This window comes from Dryobates pubescens, chromosome 15 (genome assembly GCF_014839835.1).
Source record: "Dryobates pubescens isolate bDryPub1 chromosome 15, bDryPub1.pri, whole genome shotgun sequence".
In the NCBI taxonomy this organism is placed as follows: domain Eukaryota; kingdom Metazoa; phylum Chordata; class Aves; order Piciformes; family Picidae; genus Dryobates; species Dryobates pubescens.
The window spans coordinates 26,615,949-26,635,802 of record NC_071626.1 but is presented as its reverse complement, the minus strand read 5'-3'; the positions used below and the strand labels follow the sequence as shown (position 1 = coordinate 26,635,802).

Below are 19,854 nucleotides of genomic sequence, written 5' to 3'. Positions count from 1 at the left end.
CAAATGCGCTGAGGCCTGTTGCTGAATGGTACATTATGAATGGATTTCCAGAACTTGTCATTCCTCTGCTTCCCATACACTGGCTATCTTCTGTACCTTCATGTCTGGAGTACCTTCACTTACCGTTCACTGCCTAAACAAGGACTGCCTTCTCCACGCTCTCGTCTTTCTTATTCAGCTCTTCTCCTTTACTCCCTGATCAAGAAGCTTCTGTTACTGACTATTACTTCATTTTTGGCTCATATCCCTATCTTGAACATGTGAGCCTTGATTTGTTTTTTATTAAATTGTTGTTCTGTTGCTTATTCATCTGAACTGCCTTTCCAGTTGCATTGTTCTCTGGCTTTAATTGACATGTCCCCTGCTGGTCTCCGAGTGGTGGTACAGTGGCTTTGCATTCCCCGTGGCTTTAGTCCCCACGCTCAAAGCTGCCAGATCTGTTGAAAGATTTGTACTTCTTTCCTGTAAGAGAGCAGGCTTGGTTCTGGGGACAGAATTGAGGGGGTTTTGATTCTGTTTATGCACAAGTTAGTGCTTCAGGGCATGTGAACATGGCTCTTCCACCCTCTGTGGGTGTCTGTTTCGAAAACTTGAGTTCCTCAAGGGAAGTGTTGCAAAGTGGAACTCCATCCAACTTCCCAGCCACTGTGCCAGCTGTGCTCTTTGCCCACTATAACAGAGTGCTGTAACTTGAATAATTCTTTCTTTGACTAATGTGTAAAAGCTTTGCTTTCTGCAGCCCTGCTTTAAAAAAAAAATCTATCTCTATTTTCTTTACCTCCCCAGCTTCCTGTTTCCCAACCAGTGTCGATCATCCAAGGCGAGCCTCAATTACCTGTTGCAGCACCTTCTCTCCCTCAGCCTTCAGTTGCCCCATCAGTCCCCGTTGGCTCTCATTTTCTACCCATGGGACAGCCCTTGCCAACTTCCATGGTTCCCCAGTTCTCAGTCTCTCAGCTGCCCGTAGCAGCTCCTCACGTGTCGGTGGCTCAGCCAGGTTTCCAGTCTCTGCCCATTTCAATGGCAGCTGGCATCAGTCAACCGTTGCTCACACTGGCAACATCTGCTGCAGCCACCGCAGTCCCTGTGGGATCAACTGTGTGCCCTAGTCAGCTTCCCACATTGTTGCAGCCTGTAGCTCAGTTGCCCAGCCAGGTTCTCCCACAGCTCCTGCAGCCAGCTGTCCAGTCCGTGGGATTGCCAGTCAGCATTGGACAAGCTGCTGAAACTTCACTTCCTGCTGGAGATGCTGTTTACCAGGTATTGTTGCAAGCCAGCAGAGCTCTTCCCCACATTTTTGCCTGTTCCTCTAACTTACCGCTTCTGAACTGTGTGCCCTGGACAAGCCATTTCTCATGAGAGAGCCATTAAGCCACCAAGATGAATTCTGTTGTGTAGTGAAGGCCCATTTTAAGGAGAGGGGGGAAAAGAACAGTCCTTGGAGACCCTGGTGGTTTGAGCTTTTCTTGTTTGGCAAAGGAATTTGTCTAAAATGACAGAATCACAACACAGGACTCTGTTCAACCAGTGTGAGAAGGACAACTATATGTCTAAGGTCTGTCAGCTTGCCTTGTGAGGGGGGAAGAATAAAATTATAGCTCAAGAACTGGAAGATGTGATGGAAAGGGAGTTAGTGGCAGCACATTTGGCAATCTCAGCATTTCATTCCCAGTTTGGGAAGAGGCAGGGGGGATGTGGGTTTTCTAGAAATAAGTCATGTACCATGGATCTTGACTGTGACATAACACCTGATGGGCACAGACTGCTTCAGCTGCTTTGCACAGCGCTTGCGCAATCTGAACAGTGACAGAAATAGAAATGTGGCATACAATTATTGTTCTGGAACAAAAATTAGATGCAGGTAGAAATACCTGCACTGGGATTGTGAGGAGTGCTGTAGAACAGAAGCTGTGTGAGGAATGTTCCGTAGTACTGGACTGAGCTCATCTTGAGAGGACAGGAGGAACACAGGAGCATTTTTGCTGCTAGTCTCAATCATCTGCAGTTGTGTAATGTTTTCCAAGCAGTAATTGTTCAGCCTGAAAGTACTTCAACCTTATCCCAAGTCTCAGGACTTAAAGTATTAAGCCAAATAGGCAGCCCTAAGAGTGGGAGATGAAGATCATTTTGCCTATGACTTGGAACTTTGAGTGGAAATTTCCTTGTTCAAGCTGAGCTTTGGCTACGTGAGCAGTTTGCTCTGCCTTTGCTGGGAAAACTTGGGAGTACTTGAACAAGTACAAAAGGTTGGAAAGTGCCTCTGGAACCGATACTTCTTTATTTCTAATTAACACCCAACACCCCACCTCCCCCCATTTCCTAATTAGCTCTGACATTCACTAATTTGACTCCCTTATTTCTGTTTCAGGGCTTCCAGTCTCGGCTTCCACCTCAGTACCCAGGGGACTCAAATGCTGCACCTTCCTCTGCTGTGGCCTCTGTTAGCATTCCGTCTGCCGTCCTGTCCCCTCCCTTGCCCGCAGATGCAGTGGCTCAGCCAGGCTATCTCGCTCCTGTCTCGCAGCCCTATGCGGAGCAGAACGTTTTAGTTTCCATGGGCAGCCTAGCAGGACAGGTTCAAGTGCCCCAGCCTACAGTGAGCTTAGCTCAACAGGCCTCATCTGCCTCCTCACAGCAGGCAGTTTTGGAGGTAAATATGTTGAACGTAACGTAACAACACGTTGAGGGTGTTAGGGTGCTGCATCAGTGTGTGTGGGGGGAGCTCATCCCTCTCATGTTTGGCTGCAATTGGAGATTAATTTCTGAAATGACCTTTCTCTTACACAGAATGTCAGGCCAATGTGGGGACCTTGTTGCCACTGGCTGTTCTGTTGGGAAGTGAGTGTGCATCCTGCAGGCAAAAACCTGTTAACACTTCACTTCCTGCCAGTAATGTAGAACACTTTTTTTGCCATATCAAAGACAAACTTCAGCTGATAGCCTTTGAGAATCTGTCATCAGTCCTCTTCCCTGTAGTGTTAATTTTTGCTAGGGAGAATGTGAATTGTCTTTGAGCTCTGCATTGGCTTGCCTTTTGCACGTTGTTTGTCAGACTGGCTGCATGGCAAGCTGTAGTGACACCTAGCAGTAGAGAGGATGGCTGAGTCCCCCTCCCACCTCTCCCCAGACAACAATTTTGCTTCCCTGCAGTTTGCTTGAGAAGTGTTTGTAAATGAGAGCTGTTGAGAGTCTCAAATGGTAGTGCTTTTAGCTTTACAACTAATTTGGGAGGAAACATTGAAGACTGGAGGGCTACTTGAAAAAGAATGGTATTCTTTAGGGAGGTTCTTGATAGAGGTTTCTATTCATAGGGTACTCAGGGAGTCTCACAGACTGCTCCTTCAGAGGCTCTTCCAGCAACACAGCCTGCTCAGTCTACTCCTCTGGCTTCCTCTGTGGATAGGTAAGCATTGTTCCCTTCTCGCCAATATTAATTTCAACTTCATGTGCTAGATTATTCTTCCTTGGGTGTTCTTTAGGTATACTTTTTTCCTCTAGAGATGACTTTTGTTTTTAAGTTGAAGGGCATTCATGAGGATGTGACAAAGTAGACTTTCTAGAGGAAGTACAGGCTGACGAGGTGGAGTAAGATCAGATTTACAGCAGGGAGGAAATACAGAGGATTCTCTGTAGTCCTCTAACTCCTAATCAGTCTTTTTGGTCATGTCAAATGGATCAGAAAGGGTATTTTTTTTTTTCCTGTCCTTTTGGCACTTAAAACAGAAGTCAAACTCCAAACAGCTTGAAAACACATTCAGAAGACAACAGCTTGCAAGAGCTGTGTGGCTAAATAGCTGCTATTAAAAGGGGCATTCAGGCAGCAAAGTGTTGAGAGGACATTTCTGCCCTATATGCTGGAGGGAATGCCGTCTAGCAGGGTGCACTGGTGTTGCATTTATGGAGTGCATGGATGCTGATGTAAAGTTTTGTTTGTCATGGGGTGTTTGTCTGTTCTAGTGCACATTCTGATGTTGCTTCAGGATTGAGTGATGGCAATGAGAATGTTCCAGCTTCCAGCGGCAGGCACGAAGGGAGGACTACGAAGCGTCACATGCGGAGGTCTGTCCGCAGCCGCTCTCGCCATGAGAAGACTGCCAGGCCCAAACTGAGAATTCTAAATGTGAGCATTTTTCATTGCAGTGAGATTTGTGGTAGTGAGGATGCCTTCACTTGAGCTTCACAAAGCTTCTTTTCCCTGGAGGAATACGTGCTGCCTGCAGTCAAGCACGCCAAGCTATCCAGTCCATCTGTTCAGCTTCTGAAGCTAGGAGTGGAAAGGTTGTCTTAAATTAAGAGACATTTTGGAGCATTCCTTAGAACATAATTGGCTTGCTTAGCCACCAATGATTCTACATGTTATTTCATATATTCTCAGGGTAAAAAAAGTGCTGTACATGGCACCATTTGTTAGGCTGGAAAGAGAATGTGCTGTATTAGTTGAGTGCTGTTGGTTTGTCTCTGAGAGCTTTGAAGCACAAGCCTCATTGTGGTGGTGAGAGATTCAGTTCCAACCCCTGCCCCCACCAAGAAACCACAGCTAACTCAGTCAGAGAAGCAGAAATGGATAAGAGCTATATTTACAAGCAGGATGAAATGCAGATTAATATATACACAATATATACAGAAATATACAGCAAAGAATGTAACACAGAACACCTTTCCCTGCTCCAAGAAGAGGGGGTCCCCCCCCCAACTGTACCCCCCTTTTCCCCCTGCCTCCCTTTTTTCCCAAAAAGGGTTAGAGAGAGAGAGAAAAAGGTAATTATTAAGGAGGAAATTCTGTTAGCTCAAAGCATATGCAAGAATTAGTTTCTTATCTGGTTAGCTCAGTTAATTCAAGGTCTACTCTGTCCAGCTGTTGCTCAGAGAGGCTGAAACAGACTGAACTGACTGAGATTCAAACTGAACTAAAATTCAAAGTTGCATTCTACCAATGAAATTCCATTAGAATATCTTGTTTTCATTATTATACCAAAACATTCAGCCAGTGTTTTCCAGCAACTGTCCCTTTCTTAAAGGCACAGCCTAAAACTGTCACACTCAGGATCCCAGGCTTGTGGTTTGAAGTGGTGTTTTGTGTTCCAGGTTTCCAATAAAGGTGATCGAGTAGTGGAGTGCCAGCTGGAGACACACAATCGAAAAATGGTTACTTTCAAATTCGATTTGGATGGTGACAACCCAGAGGAAATAGCCTCCATTATGGTAAGGTGTATCTTAAGAGATGAAGAATTGAATCTGGTCCTAGATTCAGGAGTAATATAAGCAGCCTTATTTTCTTGGGTGCGTTTCAGGTGTGTTGTAGCGTGGCATGTGTTCACCTTATTGATACAGGAGCACAGCTAGAAGCTCTGATCAGAGTAGTACACCAAATTTATAGCTAATACTGCATGCTCAGCTCACATGAGCATTTTCTCACACCATTTTTTTGCCTTGAGAATTGCAGTTTCATTGAGTAAAATTGCTTGGGGTTTTTTGCATCTCATTTTTGGAAAATCTGTGAACAACTCTCTGAAAGCACCAAGTTAAACAAGTTCTGCTGTCTCTTTCTGATGGCAAATGTTGCTAGGTTCTTAAAACTTATGCCTAAGCTTGGAGAGTTTTGCTGTTGTTTTCAACTGCAATGGCAAGATTCTGCCTTTAAGGAATGGCAATCACTTTCTAGTTACTGAAAGTCAGTAATGAGTGATGCTGCTTTTGATTTTCTCAAAGGAGAAAAGCTTCTCCCCCTTCAATGTCTAATGGTCAGGCACTAGGAATGAACTTGCCCTGTGGAGACACGTTTAAATGGGAGTACTGTGTTGCAGGGAATCAAGTTTCCACCCCCCATGCACTTTTTTAAAGTTTGAACTTAGAGTATTCTTGGGCTGGAGCAAGCTGAATGAAACTGAGATTGTTGTAGTTTTACTGAAGCAAGGGAGGATGACAAGAAGTGGGATCTTTTGTCACCTTGAACGCTTGTGCATGTTATTTTGGCTAAGAGATGCAGCAGAGTAGTAGATGATGTGTGCTGGATTCATACCTGTCAAGGGGAACCAAATCAGTGACATCTTTCCAACTCAAGGCTTTCTGAAAAAGAGGGAAAAGCTGCTTCTTGGCTATGCGTATTGGCAGCAAAAAAGTGAAGTGCCAAGAACATGGAGAGAACATACAGATGTATTTGCTTCAAAGCTGAAGAGATTCTGTGGAGGATTGATAAGAGTGTGATTTACCAGACAAAGTGGTAAACAACACACACCCCCTAACAAAAAAAAGGCAAATGTTTGAAGATGGGTAGAAGTGAAGTGAAATGTGCATCCAAAGCAGTTACACAATGGGAAGTGTACAACCTAATTTAGACAGCTGGATATGGCACTTTGTGCTTGTTGGTTTCTTGTTGAATATTGAGGAAACTTGATAGTCAAACTCTCTGGTTTCCTTTTAATCAGAATGCTATTAGGCACACCTTATGAAGGTATCAGTCACTGCCCAACTTAAAGCACCAAAGGTTTCTTTCCCTAGAACGTGTTCTGCACTGCAAGGCGAGTGCAAGCACATTGTGCTTGTCTCTTCCCTTCCTGTGAGCCAGCATCCCAAAAACTTCATGTGAAGATCCACGTCTCAGGCTTCACCACTGTTTCCCAGCAGACATCGTCAGGGGCGGAAAGGATCACAGTATCACAGTAACTAAGGTTGGAAGAGACCCCAAGGATCATCAAGTCCAACCTGTTCCAACAGACCTCACAACTAGACCATGGCACCAAGTGCCACGTCCAATCTCCCCTTGAACACCTCCAGGGACGGTGACTCCACCACCTCCCTGGGCAGCACATCCCAATGACGAACGACTCACTCAGTAAAGAACTTTTTCCTCACCTCGAGTCTAAACCTCCCCTGGCACAGCTTGAGACTGTGTCCCCTTGTTCTGGTGCTGGTTGCCTGGGAGAAGAGACCAACCCCCTCCTGTCTACAACCACCTTTCAGGTAGTTGTAGAGGGCGATGAGGTCACCCCTGAGCCTTCTCTTCTCCAGGCTAAGCAACCCCAGCTCCCTCAGCCTCTCCTCACAGGGCTGTGCTCAAGGCCTCTCCCCAGCCTTGTTGCCCTTCTCTGGACACCTTCAAGTGTCTCGATGTCCTTAAACTGAGGGGCCCAGAACTGGACACAGGACTCAAGGTGTGGCCTAACCAGTGCAGAGTACAGGAGCACAATGACCTCCCTGCTCCTGCTGCCCACACTATTCCTAATACAGGCCAGGATGCCATTGGCCCTCTTGGCCACCTGGGCACACTGCTGGCTCATGTTTAGGCGGGTGTCAATCAGCACCCCCAGGTCCCTCTCTGTTTGGCAGCTCTCCAGCCACTCTGACCCCAGCCTGTAGCTCTGCATGGGGTTGCTGTGGCCAAAGTGCAGCACCTGGCACTTGGACTTATTAAATGCCATCCCATTGGACTCTGCCCATCTGTCCAGTCGGTCAAGGTCCCTCTGCAGAGCCTTAATGATCTCAAGGATCATCCCCCTGCCATGGCCAGGGACACCTCACACTGGATCAGGTAGCTCAGAGCCACATCCAGCCTGGCTGCAAAAGCCTCTAGGGAAGAAGCTTCCACCACCTCCCTGGGCAACCTGTGCCAGTGTCTCAACACCTTCATGGGGAAGAACTTCCTCCTAAGAAGTAGTGAGGGACCTCGACTGACTGGACAGATGGGCAGAGTCCAATGGTGGAGGTGGTGGAGTCACCATCCCTGGAGGTGTTCAAGAGGGGATTGGATGTGGCACTTGGTGCCATGGTCTAGTCATGAGGTCTGTGGTGACAGGTTGGACTTGATGATCCTTGAGGTCTCTTCCAACCTTAGTGATACTGTGAAATGTCACTGTGCTAAGCAAAGGTTGAGGTGACAGCAGAAGTGAGACTGAATGTTGTTCCACAGCAAAGAGTAAAGCAGGGCAAATACTTCTGTGCTGGAGATAATTTGTAGAAGCAATTGCTGTTCTGTGAAGTGTCCGTCTTCACCTTATGCCTAGGAACAAGTGGAGGGACCACAGCCAGTAACATCAAAAATCAAGTGTGGTTATTCAAGATACTGTTTTGAAATCAGTGGTGGAAAATTACCAGTTTGTTTCTTTGGTCTCTTTGCAGGTGCAGAATGAGTTTATTTTAGCAACTGAAAGAGACTCATTCGTGGAACAGGTACGAGAGATCATCGAGAAAGCAGATGAGATGCTGAGTGAGGATGTCAGTGTGGAGCCGGAGGGTGATCAGGGTTTGGAGAGCATGCGGACAAAAGATGATGGCTTCTTTCCAGGGTCACAGGTACGTGAAGGACAGATCTTGTTAGCCATGCCTGTTGGCAGCTTTGGGTGGTATGGTGTGGTGAGCAGAGCTAGCTAGCTAGAAACAGCAACTTTCTTGCATCAGAAAGACCAAAGCTTAATTGTATGTGAAATGCCAGAGAAAGTGTTGAGACCCTCAAATTCATGTAGAAAACTAAGTGCCGCAGACCACCTGCTTTTTGATGTACTCTAATGCTTCTGAAGGTGTTGAACCTCATGACAGCCAACTAAAGAGACAGATCTTCAACGCTGACACTTCTTGGGTTTCAGTTTATTGTGACATGTAGGACACTAAAACCTCCAGCCCTGTTCTGCTCACTGAACACTTAGGAGCCTAGACTCAGACCCTTCATGTAGTGAGCTACTAAGAGATTGGATGGCTTGGTTAGGAAGCACAGGTTTGGAAACCAGTTGCTGGCAGTAACACAGGGTGACGTTTTCTTAATCTCTGCCTTATCTCCACCCAGAATTAGTTTGAAACATCCATTAGCTACTGAATGTTTAAGGAAATCAGTTGGCTGCCTGTTAACAACAAGAGTATTTAGATCCATTTGTTATATTGGTGGTTACTAAGCTGAGAAGCTCTAAAAACAGTGTAGCTGATATTTATCTAGGTAGAATTCCACTGCTTTCGTAGTGGTGCTTGGGTCCAAGGTACTGCTTAACTTAAATGCCCACATTTCAGTAAGCTACTGTTTTAAGGACTATCTTGGGGGTTTCTATTTCAGAATAGAACTTTAAATTTTATCTTACTTTACAGAAATTAGAGTTCAAACAGCCAGATCCTACATCTTCCATGCCACAAAGAATAGGTAAGTCTCTTGTGATTATTGTTTTTCAACAGTTACCTTTTTCAGCAGATGGGTGCAGCCAGTGTTTTATTTGATATGGAGTGCACATTCCATATTGCAGGTGATGTATTTAGTTACAGCCACGTGTCACTAAATGCCTGACTTCTTTCTCTTTAGGGGTTCCTCCTAACTCCTTTACCCAGGTTGTCCATTCAGCAGGAAGACGGTTCATTGTCAGCCCTGTCCCTGAGAGCAGGTTAAAAGAGCAGAGCTTTTTCACGTCTGCTGTGCCTGGAGGACAGGAAACTCCAGATATTGGTAACTTACCTCAATTCTTCAATTCTCATGGCTGAGACATGGTCATCACAACTGTGAAGTTAGTTAACAAAACTGCTTGGGGAGGGCAGGACCTGGCTGTACTGCAGGGAAGTCGTTATAATTTGGGTGATACTGTGTAGAATTCTTAGGGGGAGAAGGTGCTGACAGGCCTTCTACAAGACTGTGAAACCTTCATTCTGTGTTTTAATGTAAGCCTGGATTTGTAATTTTTTTCAAATTATGCAGAGAGGTGGATGTGAGCTCAAGCTCGCAACAGGCAGCAATACTGCAACTAACTTTCCCAGCTGGACTGACAGCTTTTCTGTTCTTCCAGTTGCTGCATCTCCACTACATGGTCCTGGGATGAATCTCTCTCACTCAGCATCATCACTGAGCTTGCAGCAAGCTTTCTCTGAGATGGGACATGCTCAGATGACAGAGGGACCCAGTACAGCTCCTCCAGTGTTCAATCAAACAATGCCTCCATTTCCACCGGCACTTTCTACCATGGCGGGCAGCGGTGCACCTCCTGCATCTATGGCTGCTGCTTCAGTATCTGCTCCCTCCAGCACAGGTGTTTCCCTTCCTGGATCTGTTACTTTGCCTTCAGAAAGTGCAGCTGTTGGAGTTGCACCAAGCACAAGTGTGCCAAGCTCTATCTCTTCACCTCCAGCCTCACAATCTGGACAGCAATCAACTGGTGTCCCTTCCAGCGTGAGCGCCCCTGCTGCTTTCTCCCTATCTACCACATCCCAGCCTGCTCAACCAGCAACTGGAGACATTGCCCCCAGTATCAGCACACCCTCGTCTACCCAGGTTCCTGGTGTCACTGGTGTTGCACCAGCTGTGACATCTCAGTCTGCTCCTCAGATTGTGAGTAGTATGGCAGCACCACAGACAACTGTTGCCCTCTCTCTAGCTCAGGGCGGGGCTTCGCAACTGCCTCAACTTAGTAGCAGTGGCTCTGTCTCCAGCCTGGCAGAAACAACAGTTGTAAGTGCTCCACAGTCACTGCCTGAGGGCGGGCAGGCTATGGATAAATCACAGCTCTGCAGCACAGCTGGTTTGTCTCTTCCAATCTCTGCACCTTTATCGTCCTCAGTAGCAACAAGTGTCACCCAGCCAGTGATCCATCCCTTACTTGTCCCATCAGGAATTACATCAACACCTGTCCTACCCCAGATTCCAGGTGCAACACCCATGCTGCCCCAGGTTCCCTTACCTGGTGTCTTGCCACAACCGGTCACTAACGTACCTGCAGTACAGCAAACGTTGATACACAGCCAGCCTCAGCCAGCTCCATTGCCCAATCAGCCTCACGTTCACTGCCTGGAGGCTGATGCTGATGCTCAGTCTAAAGCTCCTGGTATTGATGATATAAAGACCCTGGAAGAAAAGCTGCGGTCTCTCTTCAGTGAACATGGTAACGTGGGAACAACGCATCCATCGGTGTCTCTGGAAACATCACTGGTCATGGAGACCACAGTTACCCCTGGGATTCCAACCACAGTCGTTGCACCAACTAAGCCCCTGACATCCATTAGCACTTGTATACCTCCCAGCAGTTTGCCTCTTGGACCAACTGGCTTGCCAGTGCTGACCCCAGTTGCCACTCCTGGGCAAGTGATCACCCCGGTCAGCTATATTTCGGCGTCAAGCAGCGTCGCAACAGCAGTGGTGAAACCAGGGAGCTCTCCTTCAAAGCCCCCGCTGAGCAGGGTACCGGTAAGAAAACCAACATCTCTGTGAGAATGTGCAAGTACTGTGGGAAGCAGCCTTGTTGAGCAGGAGCCCTTCTGTAAAGAAAAAGATTACTGAGGCAGTCTTCATTGAATAGAATACTGAAGATTTTGTGCTGTGGTCATTCTTGTGTGTCCCAAGAGGTGCTTTACTTTGTCCGTGTTGGGGGAAAAAGAAGTGCCTCAGGGAGTGCTGCTGCTAGTTTTTCATACTCCTAAACTACAAAGAGTGAAGCAACTGTGGTTGGTTTGTTGTTGTTGGGTGTGGGGTTTTTTGCAAAGAGGATTTGAAAGCTTGTTTTAAATAGTATTTTTTTTATCTTACATGTGACCACTAGAGTGAGGCTGGTGGTTGCATTTTTCACAAAGTAGTCAGGATAGCATAGCTTTGCTTTTTATTGTTGGCCTGTTCTGTGAAGGCAAGGAGGAATCTGACAAAGTTATTTTTTGAGGTCTCCTGCTGCTTGTGTATTGCCTGGATGCTCTCTTCCTTCCAAATGTTTGATCCATGAGAGCAGAACTATGAGAAGTTTAAAGAGGTACCTGGGTATCTGGAAACAAATGTTTGCATCTTGAGTTGTGCTCTTCAAACAAACATTCCCACATAGTCCTGACTGACAGTAAGGACTTGAGACATGTGGGTGTTGTTTCCTGCTCCCCAACCATGCATATCAACATGTGAAATGAACCTACTTATTTTCTTCTCCATGGCTCCCTGCCCTGGCAGACAGGGAATTTCAGTATTTGAAACCATTGGTAGCCCTTTGCTTATCAAAGTTAAATGGAAATAGGCTGAAGAGTTTTTCAGGTGTTCAACAAGTCAGAAACCTCAGTGCTGACTTTTTTTGTTTCTGTAATGTTCTTTCCACTCACCAGCTCTCTGTGTTGGTGGTCTTCAGCCAGCCTTGCCATTAACTAGTTTCAGGCCATTTGAATCCAGCTATTGGTCCTAGCAGCTCTACTCATTCCTTTGCACTCTTTGCATTCAGACAAAGTAGATGATTTCTGACAAGAAGGAGTAGGATTGTGTGCTGAGGAAGCTGGGAAGGAAATCTAGACACAGAAGTGTTAATTGCTATTGAAATGAAGCTGAGAATAGGAAAAGAAATGTTTGTAACTAAAAGCTCAGGTTCAGGAGCAGTCGGAGTAGGTAGAAACCTGCTAATTGCAAACCTGTAATTACAAAGGCTTGCAGTGAAATGCGATAAATGTTGGGAGGGTTTGATTGTCAGCTGTGGAAAAACTCTCTGAAGTTGTTACTTATCAATTAGATTGTTTTTGTTTTCAGAGCTTTCATGTTCTGTGTTGTGCTCTCAGGCTTTAAGAAGCTCAATTTTTCTGGGGTTTGCTAAACTGTATGTATTATATTCTGTTTTGCTTGTGGCCAACCTGTTAACCTGGACAGTTAAATGTGTTTTGACCTGTCTTATGAATTTCTTTAAGGTATGTTTTGCCTGTTCTTTATAGACTAAATGATTAATGTAGCAGAGCTTAAATTTTCATCGTGCCTCAGAATAGGTAATGTCCAGGTGTGTGTCCCTAGTGCACAAAAAAAGCTGGGGTAATTCAATTCGGTGTATTCCTGGGAGGATGGGGCAGCTATTGGAGTCTGTTGGTAACTGTGGAGTCCCTTTTCAGTGGGCAGGTATTGCTGCAATTTGAACCACTAGTTAAGCTGTGGTAACATAACTGCAAGCTAGAAATGGTTCTGCTTCTGGAGGACTGTAGAGGACTTTGGGGCAGTTACCAGCAGCCAGCAGTGCTGACTTGTAGAAGGGAAGCCGGCTGACCCACGCTGTCACTCCTAAGGATATTGTGTGCTTCTCAAAATGCAAAGTCGTGGGCAAGCTGCAGGATTACAGATGAGAATGAGCATTGCAAACTGTAATGGATTGCTTAATTCCTAGAACATCCCACTTCCCTAACAATGGAAATGACTAACTGGAATGTGCTACCTGACCTGGTGGGGAGGCTTTGATGCTGCCTCCTAACGTTTCCAGTCTCTCTAACCTCTTCCACATAACCTGGATGACTTCCCCTACCCAGTTGCATGGCCTAGCCTCATCTTTTGTGGGTTATCAACACCATTCAGGCTCAAAAGTGACAGATTGAGAGTCTGGTGGAAGAGGTCTAAAAGTCTGCTTCTCAACAAACAGGGCTATCCTCAGGCATGACAGTTCTTGTTCTGAAGCGATGCTTCTTGGAACACTTTGCCAGAGGCACATAAACTTGCTGCTGCGAGTGGGCAGTTAATGCAGGTCTGTTGTAAGGAGATTGAGGGCATTCTTGCACCCTTTTAGAAATTAAACTTCTTGGGAAATGAATTGCTTTGTGGGAGAAGTATTCTAGCAGTTCTTACAAACAGGGTACTTTGCCCCTGGATGCAGCAGCTTGTTTGAGCTGCAAGTTGTGGCTACTCAAAACCAGTTAGGATTCAAAAATAACGAGCAAGCCAACAACTTCCCCCAACTTTGTTGCAGAAAGCTTTGAAGACTGTGCTAGCTCTGCAGGAAGTAAGTCTCTCCAGGAAAGACGTTGAGGCTTTGTATGACCTGAGTGACTGTAGCTTGGTGTCTGATCCTTCTGTTGCTCTGTGTCTGATGGACTCGCGTTTCCTCCTCGTTGTCCCTAGGTGCTACCAGTAGGTTCTGAGCTTCCGGCTGGCACTCCATCCAGCGAGCCGCTGCCACCTTTTCCGGGACCTTCACTAACTCAGGTGCTACATCACTGGGCAGATTGTTTTTCTGTTGCCTTTCCTTTCCAAGAGCATGTTTTGATTAAACTCTCCGTTGCATGTTATTAATGCCTTTGGTTTTTCTTTTCCTTTGACTGAGTAACCCCTTTTGTGTGACTCGTAGCAGTACCCAGAGTCACTTCAGCACTGGCTGTGTAGCTTGTGCTTCAGGAGGCTGTAACCAGTGTCTGAAGTACAGGAACAATTAATCAGCCTTGGGGTTTTGACTAACTTTAGGAGGTTATTTTTAAAAACAGCACAGGTGAGTGTGTACATAAAGCCTGAGCCTGGAGAGGGTGTAGTAGCAAAACAATAGCTCTCCAGGGAGGCAGTGTATACTGCAATTAAATCTTGGTGAAAAGGGAAAAATTGCTGGATCTGCCAATTCCTGCTCTGTTCTTCAGTGCTTGTTACTGCACTCTGATTTCACTTTCAAATCTGCCAAAGGTATTTGAGTCTCCTGATCATAAACGTGAGTTGTAATGTGGCAGAGGCTCCACTTGCTCAGATTCTGACCTCTACATGCAAGAGTTAGCTTGGATATTTGGTATGTGAGTTGCACAGGTGATGAGCTCGGGCCACGAAGATTAAATCTGTCTTCACTTCTGTTTAAAAAAAAATAGCCAAGAATGTCTGTAATTAAAAGAACTGCATTGAGCTGAAACAGTTTTATGCATCTCCTCAGTGCTGTGTAATGACTTGTAGCATGGGAGCACCACACTTCAGTAGGCAAAGAAAAGAGAAACCCAAACAAAACGCACCCCTGAGACCGCGAGAGAAAATTGTGCTGCTTTGGGAAGAAACCTGAATGAACACAAAATTGGATTATGCTGAAGTGTCACTGAAGTACCCTTGGCACAGAATTATGATCCCAATTTTATATTGAAACCTGTAAAGAAGATACTCAAGCAAGTACCTAATGGTGCTTGCTTAAGGCTCAGCACAATACTGACTTAAATCCACTAGTTCCTGTCTCCATGTGCTGCTTACAGTATTAACCTCTTCCACCTGTGGCTGAAGTCCACGGGGAATAGTCTTAGAATACATGTCCAAAAGCTGCTCCTGAATTGGAATCTGTCCTTTTATGGAAAGAAATTCTTCACTGTAATTGTAAAGCAATTATGAAAAATAGCTACAGTATGACAGTGTGTGCAGTACTGAGTAGCACTGTGGCCTGATGTTCTTTGTTTGCATTCTTGAGCTCTGAATTTTAATGCAGACTGAGCTAACTTTAAGTCCTCTCCATAACAATCTGGTAAGGTTTTTCCCTCTTGTCTCTAGCACTGGAGCTCTTGAATTCAAGCTTCACCTGTGGCTGCAATTTCAAAATGAATTTTAAAGGTCATTTTAATTCTTTGCAAGCTGTTCCTTGTTTTGGGACTTAGAATAGCTTGATGAGAAGTTCTGCCTGGCAGGGTTTAAGCTGACTGCCATACAACAGAGTTGGGATAGAAAATTTTCAGTTGAAAATGTGGTAAGGCAGCTTTGGTTGGTGAGCTGGAGCTCTAAGCACTGAACTGCATGTCTTAGGCTACTAATCTTCAAATACACCATTGCAATAGTATTTCCATTTGTCTTTCTCATGTGAGAACTGTGGTATTACCTGGTTCTCCTCCCCCTCTACTCTGCCCTGGTGAGGCTGCATCTGGAATATTGCATCCAGTTCTGGGCCCCTCAGTTCAAGAAGGACCTCAGGGAACTGCTTGAGAGAGTCCAGTGCAGAATAAAATACAATAGAAATGGAGTAGAACATCTTCCTTAGGAGGAGAGCCTGAGGGTGACCTCATTCATGTTGATAAAGATGTGCAGGGGGAGTGCCCAGAGGCTGGAGCCAGGCTCTGCTGAATGATGCCCAAGGACAGCACAAGGGGCAGTGAATGGAAGTTGAGGCACAGGAAGTTCCCTGTGAGGGTGACAGAACCCTGGAACAGGCTGCCCAGGAGAGTTGTGGATCTCCCTCTCTGGAGATATTCCAAATCCTCCTGCATGTGTTCCTGTGTGACCTGCTCTAGGTGCTCCTGCTCTGGCAGGGGGCTTGGACTGGATGAGCTTTTGAGGTCCCTTCCAACCCCTAACCATCTGTGGTTCTGGAGACATGAATAGAGGTGAGCAGCAGGGCATGTTAGCTGCTTCCATGTCTGTGACATTAATAGACCATTTTCACATTTCCAGCTCTTTTCATCCAGTGCTGTCTGTGCAGAAGCTTTGTCTTTATTCAGCAGTTTCTATAATTGTCCCAGTAAAGGTCATTAGTTTGTGGTATCTCTTAGACCAAGTTGGCATAGGTGATTCTGGAGGTTAAAATGGAAGTAGTTTAGTGGACCTAAGTTACAATGTGCTGGAAGTAGATGTCTCATCCTGTCTATTTCAGCTCCACCACCTTCTTGCTCTTGACCTAATGGAGCAAATACAAATCAGTGACCTTAATCAAGAGGTTTCTTTGTCCAGAATGTCTCCTTATTGTCTCTGCTTTAATTAAAAAGCATTTAAAAATCTTTTTATAAAGCCATGAAAATCAGTCAAATACTTGGCAGGCATTATTCAGTGTGAAAAAGCAATGCTCTTGGCATCAGAAAACAGTGAAGGTGAACGTGTGGCTCTGGAAACCTGTCACAGGAAGGAGTGAGTGCTGCTGTGTTTGCTTTGATGCAGTTTTCCAGCAGGCTGAATGAAGGCCATATTCTTGCTCTGTGAGTGATCAGGAAATGGAGATCTTCTGCCCCCAGCCAAGCAGGAAGCTGCATGACTGGTGTAGAGATACAAGATAGTAGTGTCAGCAAGCAGCACTGCTTTATTTTCCTTTGGCTTCTAAAGACAGAATCTGGACTGTGCCTGTCGGCCACTTTTCTGAAGCATGGGTTTGCAGCAGAGTGGGCAACAACAAATGGGTGCTAATTATCTGCCCTCTTACCAAGGGCAGAGGTAGCAGATGGATCTGGAGGCAGCTGGTTAAAACCAGTCACACTAAGTTCATAGTTGTGTTTATTGTCATTGTTTTGGGGGAAGAAATGACTAATTCTCAGTTCCAAACTCAAACCACTTGTAGCCACTTATGTGACTCGAGCCACTGCACCCCTGCAAAAGGCTTCTTGCTGTTTGCCAGGTGTTTCTGGTATGGAAGAGGGGCAAATCTAGATCCCCTGCCTCTTCTCCTTTGCCTCATTTCAATTCTCATGTGAATAGTAAAGCCTGTGTGGGAATAAGACAAAGTTAGAGGAGACCAACTAGACCAAACTTAACCAAATATTAAGAGCATTTACTGCTATCACACAGTGCTCTCTGGAAAATTCCTGGGTTGTCTTCAAGTAGCTAGGGCTTGCCTTCCCTACTGCTTCTCTCCTGAGCTCATTACACATTTACCTCCCCCCCCTTTTTTATTTCCCTTAGTACCAGACTCCTAATTTGCAGCCAAAATCTGTCATTGCAAGACCACTTTTGGACTCTTAGTTCCTTAGTCTTAATCACCTGTTCTGTGAAGTCTTTAATGCTTTTTAAAGTGTATTGAGAGTAATGTTTCAAGCTTCATTTTGGCTCCCGTGTTCCAGAAAGAAATCTTTTATTTGCTTGATTCTGATATCTCAGGCTTTTTGAAGCAAACATTTTCTTGGGAGCCTTAAGTATTTGTGCAGCATTTCAGGTGAAATATCCTCTTTATTTTACAATATTATTGAGTTAAATTAGCCCCTTGCCTGCTAAGCACTTGGCTTTCTGCAGAGGCATAGAAGTCTGCATCTTTTGGTGCTTGCTTTTCTTCTTCTTTGGATGGAATTGATACATTGTTCTTGGGGTGGTTTTGCTGACATCTTTTGAAATCCACAACTCAGGAAGAATGTAGTCCTGGCAGCCTGTTGAAAGCATCTTTATGCTATTGTGTCCTCCTAGCTTTCAGTTTCCTGACAGTGGAGGGTAATGTTCTTATGTTGTGGTGATGTCAGCTTCGCTTCTAAAGAGATGTCGCTTTTTAGTACAAAAGACTTGGCCAGATCAACGATGCTAAAGGTTAGATGGAGATTTCTACTCCATAGCTTAGTGACAGCTGCCCAGGCTTTCTTCTTCTTCATGCATCTTTGGATGTGGCCCTAATTAAGCATTTTGAGTGCTTCTGAACTTTTACCTTCTGAGATATTTTTAGACAATTTATCTTAATTTTTCCCTGTCTCAATTGAATTGGCCAAGTTTGAAAAACATCTTGGATGCCAACTCAGATGAAATCTAAGTCATACTGGAGCGATTCTGTCCCTCTTTCATCCTCTTTAGTCAATCCATCCAGATGGCTTCTTTGAGGGAACCTGGGGAGGATGTGAGGTGGGGACTTTGGCTGGTTTGTTTTGTCTGGTTTTAATCAGTATTTTGGGCTTTTCTGGGGGTATGGTTGGTTTGTGTCTCTATAGTGTGGTGTATTTCCCCCCCCCCGTGTGTGTGTATTTGGGGGTTGGATTTTTGGGTGGTTTGGGGTTTGGTTTTGTTTGTTCCTTCCCCCCCACAAAAAAATGTTATTCTCAGCCTATCCATCCTTGCTTTTGAAATGATAGTTGTTTTTTTTTTAACTGCTCTGCAAATTCTTTTTCCTTAATTGGCTTTCTTGAAGATTTTTAGATAAACCCTAATCCACATCCTCTGCTGCATTGTTGAAGTTGCTTCCGGCCTTGCTGTGCTGTACGTGTTAAATGTCAACACGTAGGAAGGCACCATGACGGCAATATGGAAGCTGTGCTGACTGCTTTACATTTTCTTTATTAAAGCTGTCTCTTTCTCAAATGTGCTCTATTTCTCCTGAGCTGGGACAGCTCTTTACTCTTTCCTTTCTTAGTCCCAACAGCCGCTGGAGGATCTGGATGCTAAGCTGAGAAGAACCCTCAGTCCGGAGACTGTTCCCGTGACATCTGCTCCTGCCTGTGTACGTTTGCAGTGTTGACAGTTCAGTAGTCTTGAGAGAACTTCAGTGCTTTTTCAAGGTTGTGCTCTTAGGTCACTGCCTTGAGTATCACTACAGCAGTCTTTAGACTTCTAATAAATGAAACTGAGGAGTCATCTTCCAGGTTGTGGGACATAGTCAACAAAAATAATGGGGGGAGAAATCTATTTGTAATGATTGCAAATTTCCTGAGGCTGAGTTTGGTATTACTTCTTAATTTAGCTTTTCTGGTGATGTCATGAGTGTCACCACACTAGCAGGGAAGTGGCTGTAGAGCAAGGGGGAGGAGCACTAAACAAGCAGTATGTGATATGTCAGTTTTAATTTGGGAGGGGTGATGTAAAGTGCAGACCTGACAGTTCAAAAGACCATAATAATTAACTCTTGATATGAAATGAAGATCACACTTGGCATTGTGACCTCCAAGTGACTACCTATGTGTTTGTTGCTTGTGCAAAGCACAGGGGTAATTATAGTGACAGCCTCAAAGCTGCAAGGCACACAAAACTTTGTGCCCACGTTGCTTATTTTGGAGGTTAAAAATGCTTGCATTTGTCTGGTTGTGGGCCATGCTTTGCCTCTGGAAACAAAAGATTGTGTAATATGCAGCAGAGTGAATTTGTTGGCATTCAATGAAACTGCTCACTTTCTTCATTTTCTTTTCTTTCCCCTCCTTGAACCTCTAGTCTGTGCCCTCAGTAGCATCTACAACGGTTACCACGCTGGTGTCCACAGCAGCACAGGCTCTGAAGGATGGTAAGACAGCCTTTTGTTATTTTAGATGGTTTCTCATCAGGAAGATAGAGTCCAAAATTAAACAGACTAGAAACTTGGAAGGAGATGTATATATGTGTGTGTGTATAATGCATATATATAGCCTCTTTCAGTAAACCATGCAATGGCAATTCCTTAGGGAGCGTGTTAGGTTTTGGTAAGAAGAACAAAATTTCCCACTGTGGGCCAGGAGAGGGGAATGATCAGTGTGTATTACAGGATTTAAAGGTGTCCAAAATGCTAAAGACTGGCAAAGCATCTCCAGCATGCTGCT

General features: G+C 45.1%; 1 protein-coding gene across 17 annotated transcripts in view; it reads left to right on the top strand.

Moving 5' to 3' along the window:
- The window catches only part of WNK1 (WNK lysine deficient protein kinase 1), a 116,818-nt gene that overhangs the window by 81,784 nt on the left and 15,180 nt on the right, over positions 1–19,854 (top strand). For 15 of the 17 annotated variants that reach the window (XM_054167773.1, XM_054167772.1, XM_054167782.1 and 12 more), the window contains 12 exons: positions 787–1,260; positions 2,369–2,650; positions 3,312–3,403; positions 3,958–4,120; positions 5,086–5,202; positions 8,116–8,289; positions 9,070–9,121; positions 9,278–9,418; positions 9,753–11,143; positions 13,790–13,873; positions 18,702–18,788; positions 19,493–19,562. In XM_054167773.1, the coding sequence (XP_054023748.1) occupies positions 787–1,260; positions 2,369–2,650; positions 3,312–3,403; positions 3,958–4,120; positions 5,086–5,202; positions 8,116–8,289; positions 9,070–9,121; positions 9,278–9,418; positions 9,753–11,143; positions 13,790–13,873; positions 18,702–18,788; positions 19,493–19,562 (3,127 nt within the window). The remainder of the gene's footprint in view (positions 1–786; positions 1,261–2,368; positions 2,651–3,311; positions 3,404–3,957; positions 4,121–5,085; positions 5,203–8,115; positions 8,290–9,069; positions 9,122–9,277; positions 9,419–9,752; positions 11,144–13,789; positions 13,874–18,701; positions 18,789–19,492; positions 19,563–19,854) is intronic. The other 2 variants (XM_054167784.1, XM_054167778.1) reach the window with 2 other exon arrangements.